The following is a 15,389-nucleotide window of genomic DNA, read 5'->3' as shown; positions in this document are numbered from 1 at the left end:
GTGGTATATAGGGGCTAGTAGCAGTGGTATATAGGGGCTAGTAGCAGTGGTATATAGGGGCTAGTAGCAGTGGTATATAGGGGCTAGTAGCAGGGGTATATAGGGGCTAGTAGCAGGGGTATATAGGGGCTAGTAGCAGTGGTATATAGGGGCTGGTAGCAATCATAGATGCATAAGAAAATAAAAACTCTGTACTTACCTTCAGTCCTCTCCCAGGAAGTGCGGAGTCATGTTCAGGGCAGAGCAGTGTGACGATCTCCCTGCTCTGAACAGGTCGGCAGTGAGCAGTGATTGCAGCCTGTGCTGTAATAATAAGTACAGGCTGCAATCACAGCTCCTGGCTGCAGATACTCACCCCGAACCTCTCTTCCCAGCAGCAGCTTCTCCCTGGCAGCTCCTGCTATGATCGCACACACGACAGAGGAAAAAACAAAATGGCCGCGATCTCCTCTCACAGCTGTGACGTACCAGCCCAGTGGGCGTGCCCAAGTCACAGCTGAGAGGCAGGAGAAGCGGTCGGAGCCCGACTGTTGGCTCCTATGCCCATGGCTGCCGTAAGTGAGGTGTGCAAGTGTCGTGCCCAGACACTTACACCCACACTAATGAAAATGGCGCCCTCCAGTGGCAAAAGTAAAAATGAATAAATAAAAAAGGATTAGAGTAGTACATTTACTTTTGTATTAAAAATAATTGATTATATAATCAATAATTATTAATACAAAAACTAAAATCACGGCACCCTCCCTTTAAATATCACCAGGTGCCAAAAAGCATTGTTCACAAAGCGGTCATCAGTGTGGGATGTGGCCACAGGACGTCCACTTCTCTGCCTTTCTGTGACTGTCAGTCTGTTACAACCTGCTGACGACACTGACACTGTAAGCTCAGTGGCCACTTACATTTGAGAACATCCTGCTTGAATCCTCATAATGGCGAGGTACTGTTGATCAATTGTTAGGAGTCGCCTTGGTCTCATGATGTCAAAATGTGAACAGTATGATGCAGAGGACTGTTTAATACCAATTATAATTGAACCCCAGAATTTAGTGGCCGATTCATGGATCAAATACCTGTTCTGCATAACAAGTAGTGCAAAACGTACTAAAACATTGAACAGTTGGACACGTGCATTCAAAAGTTTACAGAAGGTGACATTAAGTTCCCCTGAAAGGTTTGAGTGCATTATGGGTGCATCCTGAAATGTCGCCAGAAAGCCAGATATACCTAAATTTGATTACAGTAGTGTGTGTGTGTGGAGATTGAGCTTTTCTCTCTATCACTTGGATAAGTACAAATATTAAATGCTATTCTCACAGAAACCAGATCATGTCAAATTAAAATAAAAACTATTTTGTGAAAGAAATTGCACTTTCTGTAAGGAATTACAAGCCAAGCCATGAAGAATAGAGGTAATGTAGACAGAACAACTCACCTGTTTTAGGGTAAATGTATCTCCCTTTGCCCCTGCTGTGTGTAGAAGCTTCAGTAGAGCTGGCTCTGGTCGTACCTAGAACAGGCAAACAAGGCAAATCCAGAAAGATTACAAAATAATAGTATTTGTGGGTCAACTCTTAGGGTTCACTCACATCTGCATATAAAATCGGCAAGTGCAATCTAAGGCAGGAAAAGAAAAAAAAAAATTGCATTGCACTCACAACAAGGCTATGCAATTAGGCAGTGTTCATGGGCAAGTTTTTTTTTTACCTGGAATTGGGGTGAGGAAACATTTGCAGTATGCTGAGTATGGCTGCGTGAACCGACCAAAACTCACCAATGAAAGTCAATGGGTGCAAGAAAAAAAAAATATCCATAGGCACACGCACCATGTGTGTACCATCGGATCTTTACGCACCCATCTCATAGGAAGCCTGACATTTCATCAGCCAAGTACTGAAAATTCACAGCGTGACCCCTCAGAATATGGTATTTAGAAACAGGTCAGTGATATATACAATTAGTGCAGTGTGTGTGTAGATTATTGTACATGTATTTAGCGAATAAAAAAAAAAAAGCGTGAGGTCCACTTTATTTTTATTAACCAGCTGAGGGAAAGCAGACGGCCGGTCTTAATAGTTTGGGAAGGGTGCAACAGATATGGAACGTCCCAGGCTATTAATAAAAGCTCACAGCTGTATACTTAGCCTTTACCTGTTATTAAATCGAAAACGAAGTGGGGTCACTCCTATTGATAACCAGAAAAGGCTAAGCAGCCAGCTGTGGGCTGATATTAAAAGGCTGGGAAGGGGCCATGAATATTGGCCCCCTACCAGACTATCAAGATCAGCCCTCAGCATCCATTAGATTTCATAAGAACGTCTGTCCCCCAATTAAGTTTTTTTTTAAAAAAAATCTAAGGGTATGTGCACATGGCGTCATTAAAGCAGGTCCGTTCCATAACTCGCCTGAACAACATGTAAAAAAAAAAAGACTGAACATTTGCACTGTAATGAGTAAAAAAAAAACAAAAATAAAAAAAACACATCAACTTGCTGTGCATATTTTCCGTCTTTTAAACTCTGCTTAACCATTTCAGGTTTCTAAAGACATAATGGTTAAAAGTGACTGGTTCATTCTTCAGGTGGCTTGCGCTTGGAAGACAATCATCTTAGGGTACATTACCAGTCAGTAATTGGCAGCACTTTGGATGCAGCACAAGTCCACTGCGTCCAAGCACTAAGAGCTTTTGAACACAGGTGATTCCGCATGTGTTAACAGTGCGGAATCACCACGTCCAATACATTGTACAAGTGAAATTTATCTTGCGGAGACACACATCTCTGCAAGATAAATTGACATGCTGCGGTCTGGAAAGACGCGACGCATGTCCGTCTCCACAGGTAAGCCACGGGCGTCTGTGCACAAATAGTGGACATGGGATTTCTTGAAATCCCATCCACTATGTTGTAACATCTGGACGCAGCAAATTAGCAAAAAATGTAAAAATAAGAATAGAAAGCATGTTGCTTTTCCATAAAACATGTGCTATTTTGAAGAATTTGATGAAAAACACCTAAACATTTTTATAAAATGAATCAGTCAGTGTTTTTCTTTAAATAAATATGTTTCCTTGTTGAATTCTTAATTTATAGAAAATGTTTCACCTAAAGACATTAAAAGGCATATTACGAAGTGCACAAATCTGTGGTTGGGGGTCTGCCCAACAGGACCCCCTACCGCTGGAGAAGCCAGCAAAGTTATATTAGATATATTAATGTGGTAAAAAAACAAGGTTATGTGACCATTTTTTTGGTAATTACTACCCAGATCCTTCTGCACTTTTGGGAGACTGGTGTCTACAGGCTGGGATGAAGCCGCAGTTTGGCCATACAAAGTTTTTATTATATTTATTTTTGCATACTGAATGGTAAGTAAAAACAAAGTTATGTATATATATTTATCAGTATCATAATTATGGACGCAATGACTTCATCAAAACCCTGACATATCCAGTTAACCCAAGAGATATCAAGATAACACGTTTCAAAAGTACACAAAAAAAGTAACAATTTAATTGGCTATTTCTTTTAGCATGTAGAACATTGATGGAAACCATTTCGGTGGAGCCACTGCCAAAAAAAAAAAAACTAGAAAAGAAAAAAAATTACACGGTACTTTGCATGCATCGGTTGACAATTCCGACATTTGTGCAGTACAAACTCTCTTCTTACTGTGCAATATTCTTCCCCATGCATAGTGACAGTGCGTTCCCTCGCTGGCTCTAATTAAAAGTGGGGAGCCGGTAACAGAGCACACTGTCAGAACGAGCGATCAGAGACCAGCACCACCGTGAAACAGATGTCACCTTTGAGGAGCGGGGCTGGCCGCTGCTCACTGGTTTATCGCCTTACAATGCGCACTGACAGTGTGCTCTGTCGCCAGCTCATCACTGCTAATTAGAGCTGATGAGGGAACACACTGCATTAAAAAGAATATTGCAGTGTGACAAGATCCTACTTTGCAGCCTCTGACCCCTGATTTAGTCCCGTTTGAGTATTCCAGCATGAACTGGGAACAAAGCATTAAAATGGAAATAGGTAAAAAGAAAAATAGATTAGAGGGTAGAGTAGGGACTATTTAATTAAAATATATATTTTTTTAAAAAGTGTTAAAATAGAGATATTTAGGATGAAAAATAAATATTCGTTACAGCCCATCCTTTTAATGTCTGAATAATCATAGTTGTCACTTCGAAATCTAACAGTAGGTCTTTTCATGATGAGCTGATCCTGCATACCGCGTTTCCCTCGGAGTCCTGTAGGTTTGAGGGGTTCAGTCCCAGCAGCTCCTGCGAGGAGGTAGAAGTTGACATGTTGGCAGTGTCAGAGCTGTGTGTGAAGAACTACAGAAGAGGGAAAACGAAAGGAAAAAAAATAAACCACAAGCACATAACACAGGAAAGACAGATGAGCACAAGTATTCCTGGTGGTTAGGGACTGTCCTGCCCCACACTGATGACCAGGTAGATGGCTGAAGTAATGAGAAGTACTGCCAGGTGGGTGATCTGAGGGACGCTCCCTGGGAATGCCAATGCACACATTTCTATCCAATATTGCAGGGGCCATGCAACAGCATGGCATAAATGCCACTTATCAGAGGTGGACGGGATCATTATATGACCTCGTGCTATAATGAATATAGTCACAGATACAGTATGCACATAAAGGACGAATGCTCAAGTATTTAGGGCTATTTATGAAATCCGATTTCTTACACATTTTTTCGAGCTATAGGCTGGGTTCCCACTGCAGCTGAAAAATACAACAGTCCTGTGCGTCACTGCTGCCTTTCCACCGCTTCCCTGAGCAGTCACTAAGGCTTCCAGTGGTGCCACCGTGCGATGTGCTGTGACACAGACAAAGGTTTCTAATTGTGTTGGAATTTCTGTAGTAAGACACTGGCCGATCACATCAAGTGGCACATGTATGGCCTATAGCTGGCCACAGGCGTCCACACTCAGCAGAGCATGCATGTGTTTTCACTGACAGACACCTCTGGTGATGGATCAGATGTGCTGAAGTCCAACAGTGTGCCCCTTCTCTCCCCAGACATCTGCCATCACAAAAATGCAGGGAACCCCCATTGGTCTACTGGTTACATCATAATTCTACGGCATATGACTACGTGCCAATACAACCATGAAAGTCGCATCCTTGTCCTATTATATAAATACTGTGGGAAGGTGTCAGTCTTCAAAATCACACAAGAAACAAAACAGAGGTTGTGAACCGCTCACTGAGGGGCCTGTGCGACCACATGGCACTGAGGTGACTATACTGCCCACGGGGGGTCCCAGGGGCAGGTGGGGAGTGTCCTGCACATGAGAAGCTGGGGGCGATCATACTGATAACTCCCCGGAGGCCTCCAGCAGGTGACGGCACACACGTCTCAGTACAGAGCGGGCCGCTGCGGGCCTGCTGCTCCGTCACCACGAGGAGCCCCTGTGAGCGCAGACCTGGCCCCGCTACCCCCCGTGTCACGTGCTGGCCAGGGACCAATGCTCGCGGCTTTCACTTCTCACCCTATATTCGGCCTATGGCATCCTGGCCGACACGCCGCCTCCGCAGCCACCACTAAGGACGACTAGGCGCCATATTTCAGGAATTCACCGCTTCCGGTTCAAGTAATAGGGTGTCACTTTCCATTTCCGGTTCTGAAAAAAAAAGAGGCTGGGCGATAACGGCCTGCAGAAAGCGGAAGTGGTCACCATAGAGAAGCCGTAGGGTAGGATAGAGGGGCGGCACTTTCAGTACAGGCGGGATTTGGGATTATAGCGCTGGAGGGTGGCCGCCGTGTGTGACGTCACTGCACTGAAGGAGACGGGTCCAGTGCAATGTATGGCGCTGCTCCAATTATTTAGAATGTCTCCATCATGTGCTGTGGGCAAGAGAGTAAAGACGCAGGCAGACAGGTGGCCTGAGGTGAAGAACACGGAGTATTTGGTACTGGGCTGAGCACGAGCCCGGATAGCTCAGTCGGTAGAGCATCAGACTTTTAATCTGAGGGTCCAGGGTTCAAGTCCCTGTTCGGGCGGCTCGTTCATTTTTTTTCCTTTTTCGCATTTCCTTTTAATGCCTATATATTTGTAGCAATGATGTGTGACACGTGCTGTTCCTAGTCATGTCTATAGTTACAGGGCACAGAGTGCTGGGACTGCAGCCTAATATCAGGGCACAGAGTGCTGGGACTGCAGCCCAATATTTCACTCTGTCTTCTACAAGAACATATATTATATGTCTATTATTAAAAAAAAAAAAAAAAAAAAAAAAAAAAAATTGTGAGCGCCGCCCGAACAGGGACTTGAACCCTGGACCCTCAGATTAAAAGTCTGATGCTCTACCGACTGAGCTATCCGGGCGCTCATAGGAAGTGTAGGGAATTTCCAGAGGAAGATGATAGCAGCAAGGAATGATTAGCTGAAGATTAGCCATTGGCATACAGGCAGGGGCACAGCGCTGCTGGCAGCAGGACATGTAAGGCTATGTGCACACGTTGCGGAAAGTCCTGCAGATTTTTCAGGCTGATTTTGGTAAATCCGCAGATAAACCGCACTGCGCATTACCTGAGGAATTACCACGGATTTGCCAAGATTTTTGTGCGGATTCCACCTGCGGTTTTACACCTGCGGATTCCTATTGAGCAGGTGTAAGCCGCTGCAGAATCCGCACAAAAAATTGACATGCTGCGGAATAAACAATGCCATGTTTCCGTGCGTTTTTTTCCGCAGCATGGGCACTGCGGATTTTGTTTTCCATAGGTTTACATGGCATTGTACAACGCATGGAAAACAGCTGCGAATCCGCAGCAAAATCCGCAGCATGTGCACATAGCCTAATGGTGTCTAATATTAACGGATTTCATTTTTTTCCTCATCCCTTTGTCTAAATGCCGTAACTATTTTATTTTTCCCTCACCATAGCCGTATGAGGTCTTATTTTTTGGACAGTGACACCATTGATTTTACTGGAAAACACCATATTATGAGCTGTAACTTTGTAATTTTTTGGCCAAATGCACCATATCAGGGCTTGTTTTTTGCGGGACAGTTTGGCATTTTCATTTATACCATTTTTTTTCCTTGCATATGACTTTTTGATCACTTTGTATTCACTTTTTGTGAGTCGCTATGATGAAAAAGCGACATTTTGCGAATTTTTTTATTTTTATTTTGCCTTACAGAATAAATAACGTGCCAGTTTTCTAGAGCAGGTCATTCCGGACATGGCGATACCAATTATGTGTGCATTTCTTTGTTTAGTTTTGTTTTATCACAAACACTGCATTTTGCGTGGTGAAACAGGTTTTCATAATTTGTGTAGTCTTTTTTTGTGTTTTTTTTTACCTATTTTTTTTTTTTTTCACTTTTTTTCCTTAGTCCCACTGTGGGACATGTATAATATTTATTATTATTATTATTATTTATATAGCACCATTAATTCCATGGTGCTGTACATGAGAATGGGTTACGAACAGGGTAACAGATAACTTTTACAGTAAACAGGTTTACAGTGACGGACTGGTGCAGAGGGGAGAGGACCCTGTCCTTGCGGACTTACATTCTATGGGATAGTGGGGAAGAGACAGAAGTTCGGGGGAGCCGCAGTTCTGGCTGTGGTGAGGCGGCAGCTCTGGCGGTGGTGAGGCGGCAGCTCTGGCGGTGGTGACGCAGCAGCTTTGGAGGTGATGACGCGGCAGCTTTGGCGGTGGTGAGGCGGCAGCTCTGGCGGTGGTGACGCGGCAGCTCTGGAGGTGGTGACGCAGCAGCTCTGGTGGTGATGATGCGGCAGCTTTGGCGGTGGTGAGGCGGCAACTCTGGTGGTGGTGACGCAGCAGCTCTGGCAGTGGTGACGCAGCAGCTCTGGCGGTGATGACTCGGCAGCTCTGGCGGTGGTAATGCGGCAGCTCTGGCAGTGGTGACGCGGCAGCTCTGGCGGTAGTGACGCAGCAGCTCTGGCGGTGGTGAAGCAGCAGCTTTGGCGGTGATGACGCGGCAGCTTTGGTGGTGACGCGGCAGCTCTGGCGGTGGTGACGCAGCAGCTCTGGTGATGGTGAGGCGGCAGCTCTGGTGGTGGTGAGACGGCAGCTCTGGTGGTGGTGAGGCGGCAGCTTTGGTGGTGGTGACGCAGCAGCTCGGGTGGTGGTGAGGCGGCAGATCGGGTGCTGGTGAGGTGGCAGAATAGTTATTGCAGGCTGTAGGCTTTCCAGAAGAGATGGGTTTTCAGGTTCCATCTGAAGGATCCGAGGGTGGTGGATAATCGGACATGTTGAGGCGTGGAATTCCAGAGGATGGGGGATATTCGGGAGAAATCTTGGAGGCAGTTGTGTGAGGAACAAATAAGTGTGGAGGAGAGAAGGAGGTCATGGGAGGACCGGAGATCACGTAGGGGAAGATATTGGGAGATTAGTTCAGAGATATAGGGAGGGGACAGATTGTGGACGGCTTTGTAGATCAGTGTTAGCAGTTTGAACTGGATTATTTTGATCTCTGGTCTCATGCACTGCAGCGCTCGTGTACAGCAGTGCATCAGACTCTCAATGTCTCACTGACACTGCCTATAGCTGGATCTCACAGGCCTGTCCGAGCAGTGGACAACCTCTGGAAGAACAGAATCTGGATGAATACTGGTTTTGTACAGTGGAAGTTAATGGCAACAGTTATCTTTTTGTTCTAATTTTAGAAAAATACAACATTCTACAAAATGTTAAAATATGTCTTAAATGTATCCTTATTAAATTGCACAGAAAACACAACAACTGCAACACGTTCCATAAATTAAATAGCTGATCGGGGACCACAGTAACAAGACCATCCACAATGAACTTGTTGGCTTTCAATATGGGATGATGTAAAGGATAGTTCAGACCACAAAATCCTTTTGTGAGTGTAATATGCAGATGTGCATTTCCATGTGGCTGTAATTAGACACTTTTTGGTTTAGAAGTTCAGATGGTGTTTCCAGGGAAGCATCGTATGGCAGAGATCACAAGTGCCAAAAATCTGCAACAAAGTATAGAATAAGGGTACGTTCACATTTGCGGTTTGCGCCGCAGCGTTGCCGCCGCAACAAAACGCATGCGTCGTGCGGCCCTATCTTTAACATTGGGGCCGCATGTGCATGCGTTGTGTTGCGTTTTGTTGCGTTTTACGCCGCATGCGGCGTTAGGGCGCACCTGCCTAGGCGCATCAAACGCAACATGTTGCATTTTTCGGGCGGCGCCGACCTTTTCAAAAACGCATGCGTCGTGCGGCCCTATCTTTTAACATTGGCGCCGCATGGGCCGCATGTGCATGCGTTTTGCTGCGTTTTTGTTTGCGTTGTGCGTTGCGGCGACGACGCTGCGGCGCACAACGCAAATGTGAACTTAGACTTACACATGTGAATTGGTATAAATTAAGCCTGGTTCCCATGCAGCCCCAAAAAAGACTGCTGCAAATAAAACCTGCAGGCTGATCTGCCGAGTTCTGGATTTTTCCTGTGGCCTTATGGTACACCAGAGGTGACCTCAGCAGTAAAATCTGCATGCTCATTCACATATAAGGGTCACGAGTACTGAGGTGTCTTGCTGTGACCCTCGACACCAGTGAAACGGGTTCTTCAGGGTGTGTGTGTCGTTAACTGCTGCAGATGACACATTACCTCCAGACTTACAGTGTAGACAAGGAAGGATTCTTATAAAAATAAACTGGAACTTATTGATGAACTTGTTAGACCTATTATACAGAGAACGGCAGGTTCATTACATCTTCTGTTTCCATGTGGTGGCCAATAGCATTGAGTAGTCACACTCATTGCCATCGGAAGGCCTTCCATCTCTCCTGATAGAATATTACTTTCGTTCCACCCTCAGCCCGCTCCCAGTGTTCAATTTGTGTCCCAGCTTAGCTGTCTCACTTTCAAGTTCAGCTTAAATGTAGCCATAGCTATGATCCGTCCTAAATCCAGCGGGACAGTCCCAGATTTTGGGTTCTGTCCTACTGTGCCAGGCGGTGAGCCAAGTGTGCTGCTGCGCCATCATCAGTGAAGCACTGGTGAGCTGAGCTCACACCGCGCAGCACTGTACAAATGAGGCGCAGTGCCTTGAGAAGACAGAAGCGGTTCATCAATCTATCTGTCTTCAACGGGTCCAGTTGAAGCAATCACACGTGAAACGGCCGAAGTCCACTTCTCTCCCCGCACGCCTCCATAACCTGAACATCCAATTTGTCCTCCATGTCCCGCATTGTGGAATAAAGGACTTATGAATTTCTTTTCAACTTGGTGAGTGCTGCATTTTCTTCAAATATTTTACAAACACATGTTGTTTTCAATGCTGAGCACCGCACACCAGTTGAACTGCACTACTTCCGAAATACAGGATCTACCATGTCCACGTGTGATTGAGGTGTTCCACTAGTGCCATTCCCTTTTTTTCTTTGCTTGAGATGTTTCCATTTTTCTGCTTCTATTTCAGACAGGACAATAAAAAGGTTTAGCAGCAGTGTGACCACAGTGTTATGATCCGGTGACCTTGGAGCTGCATGAGAACTTTCACTGGAGAAAGTGGCCACTATACTGACCGCAACCCTGAACTTAACACCGCAACTAGAAGTAGCCGTGGAGTGTACCTAACACACCTAGACACCTCGTCACAGCCGGAGGACTAAATACCCCTAAAGATGGAAATCGGAATACTATCTTGCCTCAGAGAAAATCCCCAAAGGATAGACAGCCCCCCACAAATATTGGCGGTGAGTCAGAGAGGAAAAAACATACACAGGCAGAAAAAACAGGATTTAGCACAGGAGGCCGCTCTAGCTAGATAGGACAGAATAGGACAGAGTTCTGTGCGGTCAGTATTAAAACCCTTTAAAAAATCGACAGCAGAATATACAAAAAACTTCCTACATCCAACTAAAGATGTAGGAGCGTATATCTGCAACTCCAGTGAAACCAACCAGACTGAGAAAACACAGACACAGTCTAATCTGGACAAAAGAAAAACAAACGAACAGTACTGAAAATAAGCACACTGCATGTGTGCCACAGGAAAAGAAACAGACACTTATCTTTGCGGAACTGGCAGATAAGCAGGAGAGGCCAGGCAGAGATCCAACACTTCCAAAGAAACATTGACAACTGGAAAGGGCTAAAGGATCCTGCACACCTAAATATCCCAGTCAGAATTGTAATTATCCAATACACCTGGCCAGGACTGCGAGTCAGACACAACTGCATTCCCACCAACAACCACTGGAGGGAACCCAATAGCAGAATTCACAACAGTACCCCTACCTTGAGGAGGGGTCACTGAACCCTCACTAGGGCCCCCAGGACGTTCAGGACGAGCCAGATGAAAGGCACGGACCAAATCAGCAGCATGGACATGAGAAGCAAAAACCCAAGAATTATCCTCCTGGCCATAACCCTTCCATTTGACCAGGTACTGAATCTTCCGCCTCGAAAAACGGGAATCCAAAATCTTCTCAACAACATATTCCAATTCCCCATCAACCAACACAGGGGCCGGAGGATCAGCAGAGGGAACAACGGGCTCCACATATTTCCGCAACAAAGATCTATGGAAGACATTATGGATAGCAAAAGAGGCCGGAAGCGCCAGTCGAAAAGACACCGGATTAATAATCTCAGAAATCCTATAAGGACCAATAAACCGAGGTTTAAAGGGACACTGTCACCTGGATTTGGAGGGAACAATCTTCAGCCATGGAGGCGGGGTTTTGGGGTTTTTGATTCATCCTTTCCTTACCCGCTGGCTGCATGCTGGCTGCAATATTGGATTGAAGTTCATTCTCTGTCCTCCATAGTACACGCATGCGCAAGGCAAGATTGCACCTTGTGCAGGCATGTACTACGGAGGACAGAGAATGAACTTCAATCCAATATTGCAGCCAGCATGCAGCCAGCGGGTAAGGAAAGGGTGAATCAAAAACCCCGCCTCCATGGCTGAAGATTGTTCCCTCCAAATCCAGGTGACAGTGTCCCTTTAAACTTAGGAGAAGAAACCTTCATAGGAACATGACGTGAAGACAACCAGACCAGATCCCCAACCCGAAGCCGGGAACCAACACACCGACGACGATTAGCAAAACGTTGAGCCTCCTCTTGAGACAACACCAACTTGTCCACCACATGAGCCCAAATCTGCTGCAACCTGTCCACCACAGAATCCACACCAGGACAGTCAGAAGGCTCAACCTGCCCAGAAGAAAAACGAGGATGAAAACCAAAATTACAAAAGAAAGGCAAAACCAAGGTAGCAGAACTAGCCCGATTATTAAGGGCAAACTCGGCCAATGGCAAGAAGGCCACCCAATCATCCTGATCAGCAGACACAAAGCATCTCAAATAAGTCTCAGAGGTCTGATTAGTACGCTCGGTCTGGCCATTAGTCTGAGGATGAAATGCAGAAGAAAAAGACAAATCAATGCCCAGTCTAGCACAAAAGGCCCGCCAAAACCTAGAAACAAACTGGGAACCTCTGTCGGAAACAATATTCTCCGGAATACCATGCAAACGAACCACATGCTGAAAGAACAACGGAACCAAATCAGAAGAGGAAGGCAATTTAGGTAAGGGCACCAAATGAACCATCTTAGAGAACCGGTCACAAACAACCCAGATAACAGACATCTTCTGGGAGACCGGAAGATCAGAAATAAAATCCATCGAAATATGCGTCCAGGGCCTCTCAGGGACTGGCAATGGCAAAAGCAACCCACTAGCACGGGAGCAACAAGGCTTGGCCCGCGCACAAGTCCCACAGGACTGCACAAAAGAACGCACATCACGTGACAATGAAGGCCACCAAAAGGACCTACCAACCAAATCTCTGGTACCAAAAATGCCAGGATGACCGGCCAACACGGAACAGTGAACCTCAGAAATCAATCTACTAGTCCATCTGTCAGGAACAAACAATTTCCCCACAGGACAGCGGTCAGGTTTGTCAACCTGAAATTCCTGAAGAACACGTCGTAAATCAGGGGAAATGGCAGAAAGGACCACCCCCTCTTTCAGAATACCGACCGGCTCTAAGACCTCAGGAGAATCAGGCAAAAAACTCCTAGAGAGGGCATCAGCCTTAATATTCTTAGAACCCGGAAGGTACGAGACCACGAAATCAAAACGGGAAAAAAACAAGGACCATCGAGCCTGTCTAGGATTCAGCCGTTTAGCAGACTCGAGGTAAATCAAATTCTTATGATCGGTCAAGACCACAATACGGTGTTTAGCTCCCTCAAGCCAATGTCACCACTCCTCAAACGCCCACTTCATAGCCAACAAGTCTCGATTGCCGACATCATAATTGCGTTCAGCAGGCAAAAACTTTCGGGAAAAGAAGGCACACGGTTTCATTAAGGAACCAACAGGATCCCTCTGAGACAAAACGGCCCCTGCCCCAATCTCAGAAGCGTCAACCTCAACCTGAAATGGAAGAGAAACATCCGGTTGGCGCAACACTGGAGCAGAAGTAAATCGACGTTTAAGCTCCTGAAAGGCAGAGACAGCCGCAGAGGACCAATTCGCCACATCAGCGCCCTTCTTCGTCAAATCGGTCAAGGGCTTAACCACACTGGAAAAATTAGCAATGAAACGGCGATAAAAATTTGCAAAACCCAAAAATTTCTGAAGGCTCTTCACGGATGTGGGTTGAATCCAATCATGAATGGCCTGAACCTTAACCGGATCCATCTCTATAGACGAAGGAGAAAAAATGAAGCCCAAAAAAGAGACTTTCTGCACCCCAAAGAGACACTTAGACCATTTCACAAACAGGGCATTGTCACGAAGGATCTGAAATACCATCCTGACCTGTTGCACATGAGACTCCCAATCATCGGAAAAAATCAAAATATCGTCCAAATATACAATCAAGAATTTATCAAGATAAGTCCGGAAGATATCATGCATGAAGGACTGAAAAACAGATGGAGCATTAGAGAGTCCGAATGGCATCACAAGGTATTCAAAATGGCCTTCGGGCGTGTTAAACGCAGTTTTCCATTCATCACCCTGCTTAATACGAACAAGATTATATGCCCCTCGAAGGTCAATCTTGGTAAACCAACTAGCTCCCTTAATCCTAGCAAACAAATCGGAAAGCAAAGGTAAAGGGTATTTAAACTTGACCATGATTTTATTCAAGAGGCGATAATCTATACAGGGTCTCAAGGAACCATCTTTTTTAGCAACAAAAAAGAACCCCGCACCCAATGGTGAAGAAGATGGCCGAATATGCCCTTTCTCCAAAGACTCTTTAATATAGCTCCGCATGGCGGTATGTTCAGGCACAGATAGATTAAAAAGTCGACCCTTAGGAAACTTACAGCCTGGAATCAAGTCAATAGCACAATCACAGTCTCTGTGCGGTGGAAGAAAACTGGACTTGGGCTCATCGAATACATCCTGAAAATCAGACAAAAACTCTGGAATCTCAGAAGGTGAAGAAGAGGAGATTGACATCAAAGGAACATCATTATGAACCCCCTGACAACCCCAACTAGTCACAGACATGGACTTCCAGTCCAACACAGGATTATGTACCTGCAACCATGGAAAACCCAGCACGATAACATCATGCAAGTTATGCAGCACCAGAAATCGTCAATCTTCCTGATGGGCTAGCGCCATGCGCATGGTTACCTGTGTCCAAAACTGGGGCTTATTTCTAGCCAAGGGTGTAGCATCAATGCCCCTCAAAGGAATAGGGTTCTGCAAAGGCTGCAAGGGAAAACCACAACGCTTGGCAAACTCAAAATCCATTAAATTCAAGGCGGCGCCTGAATCCACAAACGCCATGACAGAAAATGATGACAATGAGCAGATCAAGGACACAGATAACAGAAATTTAGGTTGTACAGTACTGATGGTAAATGAACTAGCGATCCTCTTTGTCCGCTTAGGGCAGACAGAAATGACATGAGAAGCGTCGCCACAATAATAACACAACCTATTTTGACGTCTGAAACCTTGTCGTTCCGTTCTAGACAGAATTCTATCACATTGCATAGGCTCAGAAATTTGCTCTGAGGATAACGCCACAGCGCGCACAGTTCTGCGCTCCCGCAGGCGTCGGTCAATCTGAATGGCCAGAGACATAGAATCACTCAGACCGGAAGGCGTGGGAAACCCCACCATAACATCTTTAACGGATTCAGAAAGCCCCCTTCTGAAAATTGCCGCCAAAGCATCATTATTCCATTTAGTCAATACAGACCATTTTCTGAATTTCTGACAATACAATTCTGCCGCCTCTTGACCCTGAGACAGGGCCAACAAGGTCTTCTCAGCTTGATCCACAGAATTAGGTTCATCATATAATAGTCCTAAAGCCTGAAAAAAGGAGTCAATATTAAGCAACGCCAGATTCCCAGATTCCAGGGAAAACGC

General features: G+C 45.6%; 1 protein-coding gene and 2 non-coding genes across 3 annotated transcripts in view; 1 reads left to right on the top strand and 2 right to left on the bottom strand.

The window, feature by feature from the left end:
- MDM4 (MDM4 regulator of p53) overlaps window positions 1-5,647 on the bottom strand; it is a 67,650-nt gene extending 62,003 nt beyond the window's left edge. The window contains exons 1-3 of the mRNA XM_069756194.1: window positions 5,519-5,647; window positions 4,235-4,339; window positions 1,433-1,507 (exon numbers count right to left, since the gene is read on the bottom strand). Coding sequence (XP_069612295.1) covers window positions 1,433-1,507; window positions 4,235-4,309 — 150 coding nt within the window. The 5' untranslated portion in view covers window positions 4,310-4,339; window positions 5,519-5,647. The remainder of the gene's footprint in view (window positions 1-1,432; window positions 1,508-4,234; window positions 4,340-5,518) is intronic.
- A 310-nt stretch (window positions 5,648-5,957) lies between these two features.
- Window positions 5,958-6,030, top strand: TRNAK-UUU (transfer RNA lysine (anticodon UUU)). The gene has a single exon. It is a non-coding gene; the product is annotated as a tRNA-Lys (tRNA).
- A 252-nt stretch (window positions 6,031-6,282) lies between these two features.
- TRNAK-UUU (transfer RNA lysine (anticodon UUU)) lies at window positions 6,283-6,355 on the bottom strand. Its single transcript has one exon. It is a non-coding gene; the product is annotated as a tRNA-Lys (tRNA).
- Between the last annotated feature and the right edge of the window lie 9,034 nt (window positions 6,356-15,389).

Source organism: Ranitomeya imitator, chromosome 3, assembly GCF_032444005.1.
Source record: "Ranitomeya imitator isolate aRanImi1 chromosome 3, aRanImi1.pri, whole genome shotgun sequence".
Lineage (NCBI taxonomy): Eukaryota > Metazoa > Chordata > Amphibia > Anura > Dendrobatidae > Ranitomeya > Ranitomeya imitator.
Note: the sequence above shows the minus strand (reverse complement) of the source record. Positions and strands in the feature narration are given on the sequence as shown.